General features: G+C 27.5%; 2 protein-coding genes across 4 annotated transcripts; one reads left to right on the top strand and one right to left on the bottom strand.

Annotated features, from left to right (window-relative positions):
• Positions 1 to 3,863: 3,863 nt before the first annotated feature.
• On the bottom strand, positions 3,864 to 6,126 carry LOC111035862 (ubiquitin carboxyl-terminal hydrolase MINDY-3 homolog). Of its 3 annotated transcripts, none has more exons than XM_022317663.1 (8): positions 5,752 to 6,126; positions 5,564 to 5,700; positions 5,353 to 5,501; positions 5,173 to 5,284; positions 4,956 to 5,109; positions 4,747 to 4,884; positions 4,525 to 4,684; positions 3,864 to 4,465 (listed from the first exon to the last, which is right to left on the bottom strand). In XM_022317663.1, exons 1-8 carry the CDS (start codon positions 5,870 to 5,872, stop codon positions 4,159 to 4,161), a joined length of 1,278 nt encoding a protein of 425 aa, XP_022173355.1. In that variant the 5' UTR covers positions 5,873 to 6,126; the 3' UTR covers positions 3,864 to 4,158. The 3 variants fall into 3 exon arrangements, with proteins under 3 accessions (XP_022173355.1, XP_022173357.1, XP_022173356.1); XM_022317665.1 differs by having other exon boundaries at positions 5,786 to 6,125; XM_022317664.1 differs by having other exon boundaries at positions 5,564 to 5,687; positions 5,752 to 5,869.
• Positions 6,127 to 6,192: 66 nt separating this feature from the next.
• LOC111035861 (cullin-2) lies at positions 6,193 to 11,633 on the top strand. Its single transcript, XM_022317661.1, has 11 exons — positions 6,193 to 6,705; positions 8,372 to 8,714; positions 8,782 to 9,070; positions 9,153 to 9,319; positions 9,379 to 9,610; positions 9,674 to 10,060; positions 10,119 to 10,343; positions 10,415 to 10,481; positions 10,555 to 10,754; positions 10,826 to 11,023; positions 11,098 to 11,633. Exons 2-11 carry the CDS (start codon positions 8,395 to 8,397, stop codon positions 11,224 to 11,226), a joined length of 2,214 nt encoding a protein of 737 aa, XP_022173353.1. The 5' UTR covers positions 6,193 to 6,705; positions 8,372 to 8,394; the 3' UTR covers positions 11,227 to 11,633.
• The last annotated feature ends 70 nt before the right edge of the window (positions 11,634 to 11,703 follow it).

The following is an 11,703-nucleotide window of genomic DNA, read 5'->3' as shown; positions in this document are numbered from 1 at the left end:
TCAGTGGTCCAAGAAGAAATTTTGTTGGTTGAAAAAACATTTGATCAATATTTTAAATTTTATTTTATTAACCTTTCAGCGATCTATGCTGAATAATCATTTTGTCCCCAAATATTGTGGTGTGTCAGTTTAGTTTGGTAAACAGTACATAAGAATATTTTTCAGCATTTTTTCTGATCAGAAAGAGAATATAGATAGTGCATAGGTATGTGAGGTCAAAATTGAAAATTCTCAATGTTTTTCAAAAATGTCGGTAAATGAAAAAAAAAATTCAAGAAAAATGGGAGTATCGCATTTTAACGAAATTGATTTTATCTTTTTGGTGTAACTTGAAAACTAATAACCTTAGAGATTTTCACAAAAAAAGATTGAAATAAGTTTTTTTGATAGCAACTTAAAAATATCAATAGAATTTTCTACATTTTCTACCTTAACATAAAAAAGTTAAGCTATTTTAAGTAATAGTTGAAATTCCTGTTAATGAATTGTATATCTTAAATTCCTTGAAAAATATGATTACACTCAAATAATTTTTTTTTATATCTTATCAAAACCTTCAAATTTTTATATTTTTTTAATGTGCAAAATTATTACATCTTTATATAACTCGTGTTTTAAATTATTATTTCATAAAACTTACAATTGAAATGTTAAATACTATAACTGTTCAGAGTTGGTCTAATACAGATATTAAGTTTTACATGAATGATACAATTAAATAATAATTACATGCTTATTGCTTATAGTTGTATGTTTATTGGTCAAAACATTTTCTCGGGTTTAACAGGACTTTCCGTTTACTCTATAATTAAACAAAGCCTTAACTGCCGAAGGAAGGGTTCAGGCGTCTGGACTCCCTTTCCAGACATTTTTAGAAGTAGAAAATAGCAGTAATAATGTTAATTGTCCATTGGGTTAAGATTAATTTTATATTTTTGTTAAACCAATAACAAGGAAAAGAGTTTATATTTTGAACTAAAAAATTAGGAGTATTGAAATTAGGAAAATGTACTCACAGAATTTGTTTTCAGTTATGGCCTTAATAGCTTTTAAAACCATTTATATGCGTATTACTTTAAATAATGTATATATTGTATATGTTTTTTGCAATTCAGAAAATACGAGAAAAACATGGTGGGCAACATTATCTAATAGAAGAATTTGTGATCTTCTATTTTAGATTTTTTGTTTGCTATGAACAATATTATATATTTAATTACTATTAATTTATTTTCAAATTGCCTGCATTTTTATTTTTAGTTATGACTAATGGAAAATGTTTTTTCTTTAGTTTTTATTATAATTATTATGATTAATAATACAAATGAGTACATTTTGGCTTTCAAATAGTTAATGCAGGCTATAAAAATCTGAAATTATCATAGTATGTGAATGTATAAAAATTTAATGAAATAGTGATAAATATAAACATAAATGTGCGCATGTGTATGTGTGTCTAAATTTAAACAACTTACTATATTTATTATTATTTTTTTTTTTTATCATTTTTGAAACATGTATTTATTACAAAGTGTATATTTATTGTATTTTATACAATACAATAATAATTTTAAGGTTATTCAAATTTGAACAAACCTATATAATTAAACATAAAAAGAAAGTTCTATACGTAAATAGTTTTTATAATAATTATTAAATATTTCCATCTTAAATGTATCCATTATTATTATTTTTCATAACAATAGAAATTATTACATTGTATTCAAAATAATGTCTATTAATCCAATCAATGTGTCATGTGGAGACAAGAAAACTTATATAACATGTGATAAAAAAAATTGTTATAGAAATTATGTTTTAATTAGATAAATTTATTATTTGTTATAAAATACTAGATAGTTACCTTTATTTATTGAAATGTAAATTATATTTTTTGATTAAATTATAAATTATATGTATATAATTTTATAAAAAAAAATGTATTTTTGTCTTTTACTCTATGATACAAATGTATACTTAATTGTATATACCTACTTGGTGAAATTACTTATATAAAAACAATTAATGTTACCCTATTTATTACTGTAATTTTTTAGAGCACATTCATACATTTTTTATACAAATTTTGTACAAGATGATTTTATGTGCAATGGAAATTATTAAGTTATTTTAAAAAATACTACAACATAATGTTAAGTATACAAAAATTAGACTCAGTAAAAATAATTTGTAACATAAATATGTAAGTTAGACCACAAATATTTTATTTATGATTTTTTAATGTACTTATATTTTTATTTTGGCCATTTACTTAACAAATATATTATATAATATGTACTCAACTTGTTATTTTCCCAAGGTATTCAAATTATAATAGACTTTAAACCTATAAATAATATTAGATGTGTACAAGTCTATATTATTATATTGCATTATGGTGTGAAGCTATGCATGAGGCTAAACTTACATAACCATGGAAAAAATGGTTTGAATTCAACTAGGTGTACCAAAATTAGTGGCATAAAGGTCAATACCATGAAGAATGATATCTTTATTCTTCGTGGTCTATAGATTTTCAAAAAGAGAGCTATTGGGAAACGAGTATAATGTATTCTAAAATTTGCATCTTATTCGCCATAACCTCAAGACTCAAAAGGAATGAATTTTACTAGCAGTGTTCACGACTTCTAGCATTTGCATATTCCAATTATTCTGAGATATTTCTGTATGGTTTAGTAAAACACATTCACAATCATTTTTTATAACTAAATCAATGTTAAGGCATTAAATAATTTGATTTTTTTTTTTTAATTTAAAAGGACACTGTACTCACTATAAATTGTCATTGTTTGATACAGCTAATCCATGTACCGGATTTACTTACTAAGTTAATATTTGAACAAATTTACACATTGAATTTGTAGAGGAACTAATAAATAGCCGAGTGAATTTATTTTTCATATTCAAATTTTAAAATTAGTCATAAGTAGACATTTATTTAAATTTATAAAAATAAATAAAAAAGTACTTAAATAATTCATTTTCAAATTCATATAGGTAACTCGTTATAAAGTGACCTTATATAATCTAAGAAAGGTACTACCACTGGTCTTTTATTGCCCCGCCTCAGCACATAAAAATGTTATCATTCCACCATTCATAAATTTCATACAATATAAATTGTTAAAAATTATAAAAACAGACAAAGATTTTAAATAAAGAAAATATTGTATGATTTAATTTAGAATTATAATAAATAAATTAGTACAGTATCACAGTGGAGTTCAAAGTTCTAAATTATCTAATAAAATGTGTTCAAGAGGACTAAGTGTCAGCCCCCCAAATAGGACTTAAGGAAATCATTCCGATATGTCCATGGTTTCCTCATTTAAAAAACATCTCAAGTTTTGGGATCACAAAGTTGTAGATATAGTTAACTTGATCATGATAATAACCGACCTCTTCAATATTGTAAGATTTATTGCGGTTCAAAATTATTATAAAATAGGTACCACCATTTTTATTTAATGGTCAAATAAGCAAATCGATTGATTATATTACAACCACAGAATAATTCAATAATTTGTTATAGCTAACAAGTTATAGATAAAAGAAAAATTGAGCTCAAATATTTCTACTATTAGACCACTACTAAATAATAACTGTAAGAGTGCAGTTTTGTTTGTTAAGCTTAGTTAGCCACCGGTGATCTAAAATATTGGAAGCTTGTAATACATTACATATTTGTATGTATTGTAAGGAAAATATTTATTTATTCATCTGCTTATACAATCATTAATTATATATAAAACTATTTAAATGATATAATATTATGTATACCTTATTTGGTCAATTTTAGATGGTATTTTTTTTACAAATGTTATATAATTAACAAAACTTAATTAAGTCATAAATATATAATTTTTTTTAAATATGTACATAGTAATAATATTTTTAAACATGAGATGCTTGGTTAATGTAATACAAACTAATATGTATTGTTTATGAAGGCATTCAATGATTTTAAAAAATGTATATGAGAAAATGAATGTATAATGTATTACAATTTTACTATTTTAGTCAAAATGATGTTACAATTCTCAAGGTTAAGTAATAGTCTCGTGAGTTTTTTTTAATAAAACCACCCATACATTTAAAAATGTACATAGTAAATGTATTTTTTATCAAGATTTAAATTTAGTTGATTGAAGGTGTTACATTTCCTTTCCATTGTATTTCAATGTATGGCCACTTAGATTGTAAACAAGATTGCAAGTTGTTGTCCTCAGATATGCATATAACATCAGATTCCTGGATTATAGCATTACCTTCTAAATATGTCACCTTTGAATTAGGATTGGATCTTGGTTGTCCGTTGTAATGAAATACCACAAAAACATCTGGAGTTCTGGCTTCTGGTTCAGAAAAAAATTCTTCCATAAACGATGGCATTAATATGATACCTAGCCCTTCAGAATCCAATTTTGTAGACATCAGATTTACACTGAAAAATCAATCGTATCATATTTCATAATCTATACTGCAACAAAATAAATTACTTACTATTCATCATCAGACACAAGGTCTAATTTTTCCAATAATGGCTTTAGATGTTGAGTACTAATGAAATTATTTCCATCTTGATCAAACAACTTAAATGTTCGTCTAGCAATATCAGCTTGTGTTTCTTTTCCAACCAAGTTTTGGTTAAATGAAAACAGAACTGAAATAGTGTACAGATTATATATACGTTAAAAAAAAATAAATAAAAATTGTCTCCAATACCAGTAAGATGTGTATCACTGCCCAACACCCAGATTGGGTTACATGGATTTTTTAAATAAGTTCCAACTTGACAGTACCTTAAATGTTCTAATAAAGTCATAAATCCAACTTCACTTTGCTTTTCAATACCTTGCAATTCTAGGACAAACGTGTAATTTTGTAAATAGTAATTATCTAAATGTATTCAATGTTTATTTTTCAAGACTTACTAAGCCCAGCTACTACTTGGTCGTTATTAAATACATTAGAAACTGCTTGTCCTGTAATCATCATATTGATTAAGCTTTGGCTACCATAACCAAATTCCTTATCAATCAATGATACTTCTAAATCACATATTTCTTCTTTTAATTTAACTAAACCCTACAAGAATAATTGTATTAATTCATTTTTAAATGTAGGTATATTTAAATATATTTAATTTACCTTAGAGCGCATGACTGTATACAAAAATAACAGAACTCCGAATGTATCACGCAAAAAACTTATATGGTTGTTAAAAAAAGTTTCTACACTATCCTTATTCACTTGCTCTACTCTAGAAAAATGTAAATAAAATAATTCAGCATTTGCCCAGCAACATAAATTAAAATAAACTATACATACTTAAGCATAGAATGAAACTTGCTGTGTTCAAGGCACACCGATTTATCATCAATATGCACAAATTTCAAAATATCACAGCCGTCTGTTGCTTGGCAAAGAATATCACAGGCGGCTTTACATAGGAGATGGTTTTGTTCTTCAACTTCGGCCTATAAAACATATTTTGAAGTTTAACAATATGCCACTTAACTTGTTTCAGTTAAAAATATACTTTTTTCCAATCATCATCAGCAGACTTATTGTTGACAATGTATTTGACAATGTATGCCTGCATTGGAGCTAATACAGCGCAAGGTCCACCATCAAATTGCACCAGCGCCGTCGGTTCTTCTTCACTGAAACAAAAGCCTGGCAACGATCATTTAGGTAATCCACTGTCAAACGACTGCGACGGCTCACCTTGGGTCCATCGTTGGAATATATCTTGTCGTACCTGCTGACCCCAAGTAAGTTTTAAAATCTCTTCCAGTTCTTTGTCGTCTGGAGCGGTTTTTGGCTCTGTTGCCTCCGTTTCAGCCATTGTGACAGTTCACGGCCAATTCATTATCGTCAAGTACAAAAAAAAAAAAAATTAATAATTTCGACTTACTCTCACGCTAAACAATTAAGATTTAAACGCTAAACAAGTGTCAAAAACTAACACTTGGTGATAACTATTAACTACACCGAAAATCATTTGAAGTGCTTCAAAATCAAAAACAAAAACCACGGTTGTAGATATCTATTCTACAACCGTGACAAAAACCTAACAGATTAAAAATATGTACCATAACCTAAAAAAAATTTTTATCAACTTGTAGAATAATAATAATAATAAATAATAAACTCACATAAACATAGTATAAAATATATCCTAGTGTTTGGTACACTTGTGGTTTTATTTTTTAGTATTTACCAATTATTGTCATTTAACCTTTTTCATTGAATTATCAATTCACTAGTCACCATCAGTAAAGTTGGTACGTTTTTCATGAAAACTTAGAACTTTCAACGGCGTTCGAGCTTGCGAGTTGCGAGTCGCGAGTTACATATCACTTTGGCCACACTGCCGAAGGGTTCTCTGTGACAAATTGTGTTTATTAACTTTGTTTCCCGATTATTGATGGAATCTATTTAGAAATACCTATCTATATCTATATCCTACAATTGTGATTTATTTTGTCCTATGGGATAGTTATTTTTCATCGTGATCAATACGTCAACGTCGGTCACTCAGTTTCATTGCAACTTGTAACTTATTTTTGTGTAAATCCATCAATTTGATCTCTTATATTATTACTGCCGAATTGCACAGCATCTGAACGACAGAAATCGCCGCAGGGATATGGAATAGCAGAATATCCTCGTCTCCAGGTATGGAAACGCAATAGCAAATTTTTGAGATTTAGTACCTAAGTCTCCACACATAATATTATGACCCGATTAACTGCTAAGTGGTTACGCAATGATGATTGTTCATAATTTGACCTTAATGTTGACAAATATGGTGTTAGGACATATTTATTTATTTACTTAATGATAGGTAGCACAACAATTGAGTAGCTCAGTATGAGGATCATCCCACTGGGAATATTATCTAAACAGATTTTAAAAATGTTTGTCTCGGGTACATATGGATCTAAAACTACCTATACCTATATTTGTTTGCTTATATTGTATCTATAGCTAAAGTTAAAAATTATTAGAATTGAAAAATATTTAAGTACATGCAATATTTCACATTTTTATGGCATAAGTATTAGTCATATTATGGAAGACTGCCTATTGTCTATTATATATGCTAGACCTCAAAACAATCTTAAATCTTCTATTAATTTAACTACCTTGGTAGTTCCAGTCCAATATTGCGTATACAAAACAATTTGGTTTGTTAGATAATTTAAAACTAATAAGGTACCTATTTAAATTCTTCAATTTAAACTTATATTTTTCATTATTTATGCCAAATATATTAATTGCAAAAATAATATATAATTTATTCTTGTCTGAATTTGAATCACTAAATGTACCTAATTATGTTTTTAAATATTCAGAATTAATTAAATTCTTGTCTAATAAATTATTCAACAACAAAAGTTAAATTAGGAAAAAAAATGGGAACAAAAGATGTCCTCTCATGATTATCTATTGTGTATTCAGTTTAAAATGGCTAATTTTGCACATACCAAATGAACTTGTATATTGGTGTCTTGCAACCCATTTGTTACCAAAGTATTCAATGATCGTACTCCCATAGTTTCCGGTAAACAGCAGGTGAGGTGTATAAGTAGCTGTGCCAGTAACAGCAGTGGTGATAGATGTGCAGTTCAATTTATTTTTTGACCATTTAGAAACTAAATATAGTATAGTTTTAATATTACCTAAACAATTTTCTTTATAAACATAGTAACAATTAAATTTGCCTATCTAAATTCACAGATTTAGTTGATGTTTTCTAAGTACGCCTTTTTTTGTTGGTACCTATAATTAATAAGTAATATTTATTCACTTCTTACTTATTTTAGTTTTGTTTTTATTGTTTTAATGTTATTTATTTTAATTGTTTTATTGACATAAGAGAGTCTAGAGGTGGCCAAGTTTCACCTATAACCTGCCTGAGTAAAAAGAATAAAAATAGTTAAAATTGATGTATGAAACATTTATATGTATACTATTCTATTAAGTACTAAAAGTTATTTAAGTCCTATGCAAGTAAAATCCTTTTAAATTCATACATACAAATATTCCACTTAGTTAAAATTTCTTAAACAATTGTGAGACTTACTAATTGTTATTTATTTTATTGATCTAAAGCCCGGCAACTATGGCCATTAGCTGTTTTAAGGGAAAACATGTATTTGTATGTGTGACAACGATGTGTTGCTAAAATTCCGGGTGGTCACCCATCCGAGTGCTAGCAATAATGGCTGGTATGTACGCTCAGAGAGTTGCCGCAGATTGAGCGTACGACCGCGCCTCAACTAATTATTAATACTTTAATACTTCTAATCTGTATCTTACAATTAATTTGTATCAATAGTTGTTTCGAGAAATTCAACAAATATGTCATTAAAACCAAAACCAATAAACTTTACGGAAAAATGGAACAGTTTACAAGAGACTGTAAAAGGTGTCATTACATTAGACACAGTTCCTAGAGATGCATGGAACGAACGTTTCAATGATGTTTACTCTATGTGTGTGGCCTTCCCAGAGCCTCTTGGTGATCAACTTTATGACTCCACAAAGTTGTTCTTAGAGAACCACGTACTTGAACTATTGACTATTATACAAACCGGAGGTACTGCAAATCTGTTACAAAATTATTATACATATTGGCAAAAATATAGTAAAGGTGTCAAATACCTACATTCACTTTACCAGTATGTATTTTGTAATCTAACATTGAATAATAAAGTATATGTAATATTGTGTAAAAATCATTTCTAGGTATCTTAATAACCAACATATTAAAAAACATAAATTATCCGAAGCAGAAGTTTTATATGGAAACATTACACCAGATGCCACTGAACAGATGGAGGTTGGAGAACTGGGGCTTGATGTGTGGAAACACAATATGATAGTACCGCTGAAAGACAGTATGCTCGAGTTATTATTAGATGAGTTTGACAAACAAAGACATAACATATCAATGACCACATCTTTGGATATCATTTCTGGTGTAATTAACTCATTTGTTGTTGTCCAAGAGTTTAGGAAAAAATATCCACTTGAAGTAAGTATTTATATTTATTTATCACAATATAAGAAAGTACAAATTCATAGTGTTTTGAATTAAACATTTAATTTTTTTCCAGTTATATCAAACTTATTTTGAGGAACCTTTTTTGGAGCGAAGTAGTGAACACTTTAAATGTGAAGCTGCAAAATTGTTACAAGAAAGCACAGTGTCCGAGTACATGGTTAAAGTATTGCAAATATTGAAAGAAGAAGGAATTAGATCAAAAAAATATCTCCATGAAAGGTAAATTTTCACAATATTGAAACTATGATACAAAATACTATTGTTTTTATTTTATTTAGCACTTATGTCAAACTACGAGGACGTTGTCGTCAACACATGGTTGGTGATCATTTAGATTTTTTACATGGAGAGTCTGAAGCTATGATAAAGGAAGAGCGACGAAATGACATGCACAATATTTATTTACTCTTACGTGAAATTAAAGATGGAATGACCTCATTAGTTGACATTTTCAGAGAACACATAAAACAACATGGAATTAGGGTTATTGAATCTTTAAGACCAGAACAAGTATATATTTAATAATAATTTTTAAGTCTGAATTACAATTTATGTATATAATTTTTTATATAGATATATGTACATTTTGTTGAGGAAGTATTGGATGTGCATAAAAAATACAAATCAATAGTTGTAGATGTGTTCAACAATGATTTATGCTTCAGTGGTGCACTTGATAAGGCATTTACAGTAATCATAAACTATAGACAAGTAAAAAATCAATCATCAAAGTCCCCAGAATATTTGTCAAAATACTGTGATAATTTATTGAAAAAATCGTCCAAAGGCATGTGTGAGAGTGAAATTGATCAAAAACTATTACAGTCTATTACTATATTCAAGTATGTAGATGATAAAGATATATTCCAGAGATTCTATCAAAGGCATCTAGCAAAACGGTTAATACATCAACAAAGCCAGTCCATGGACGGAGAAGAAGGAATGATCAACAAATTGAAAGTAAATTAATCAAATGTTGTTAAATTTGTATTATGTTAATTTTCATGTTTGTTTTTAGCAAGCCTGTGGTTACGAGTTTACAAATAAATTACATCGTATGTTTACTGATATCAGAGTATCAGAAGGACTAAATGCAAAATTCCATAGTGAATTTCTTAAACCTGCTGATAAGTTAAATGTCTCTTTTTCTATGTATGTATTGCAAACTGGAGCTTGGCCTTTGGGATCGTCAACTGTGTCATCATTTGTTATTCCTCAACAATTGATACCCTGTATACAACATGTAAATACTTAAGATACGTGTATTATATTAATACTATAACTTTAACTCAACCAGATTTATTGTAATTTTAGTTTGAAGATTTCTACAAAGAAAAATTCAATGGACGAAAATTAACATGGCTTCATCATCATTGTCAGGGTATTGTTATTTTATTCAATTATTATTATATCCTTATTATTTATTAAAATATATTTGTTTATTGTATCAATAGGCGAGTTAAAATTGGATTATTTACAAAAAGTGTATATAGTGACAATGCAGACGTTTCAAATGGCTATCATGTTACTATTTGAAGACCGTGATACCATTAACTACACTGAAATTCATGAAATTCTTCAATTAACCAATGATCAATTTCAAAAACACATCAATAGCTTAATAGAATGTAAATTGTTGTTGCTTGATGGTGATGTAAGTAAACTGACTAAAAATTTAAATAAGCTTTTAACATTTGTATATTGCTATTTGTCAATTATTTTTAGAATGTATCATTAAACATGGGATACACCAATAAACGTACTAAATTGCGAATAACATCAGCTCTCCAAAAAGAAACTCCACAAGAGGTTGAACAGACTGTTAATTCTGTTGAAGATGATCGCAAAACATATTTACAGGCTGCAATTGTACGAATAATGAAATCCCGTAAGATATTGAGACATAATCAACTTGTGAATGAAGTAAGTAAAATAAATAAAAAATGTCTGGTATAATAATAATAATTTTATTATTAACAATATCTTTAATGTTTTAGATACTTTCCCAATCAAAGTCATTTGCACCATCAATTGCTCTTATAAAAAAATCCATCGAAACATTAATTGATAAAGGATATCTAGAACGCACTCCAAACTCATCTGATGGCTACAGTTATGTTGCATAATATTTATAAAATTAATATATGTATTTTAATTGTATTATTGTTTCGTTAATATACATAATTACCTACTTATTTGTTCAATATATTGAAAATGGTTTTTGTATTGTATATACTTTATATATTTTTTAGAATTATGTTTGTTCTTGTAAACTCTAAATCGTGTTTCTAACTAATCCATTCAACACAATAGATAATTTAATGTCATAAATTTACTGTCAGAAAGTGTTTGTTTGTATTGTTACCTAATTTCTGTATAGTTATAATTATTGCATTGCTGATAAACAAATTAATTTGTCTACATTTTAAATAAGCTTTATATAAGTTGACCTATTACTATTTTCAAGGTGTTTAAACGCATTAAATGTTGATATATGTGTTTATATTTATAATTTAGCACAATTCCTCATGAAAAAAAAGTAGATCATTGTTTGAATTTAAAACTTGAAATAAATCATACTATTGTAATTATAATTTTGTATA

The sequence above is a fragment of the Myzus persicae genome, unplaced genomic scaffold, assembly GCF_001856785.1.
Source record: "Myzus persicae strain clone G006 unplaced genomic scaffold, MPER_G0061.0, whole genome shotgun sequence".
Taxonomy (NCBI): Eukaryota; Metazoa; Arthropoda; class Insecta; order Hemiptera; family Aphididae; genus Myzus; species Myzus persicae.
The sequence above is the reverse complement of the archived record's forward strand: the minus strand, read 5'-3'. Positions and strand labels throughout refer to the sequence as shown.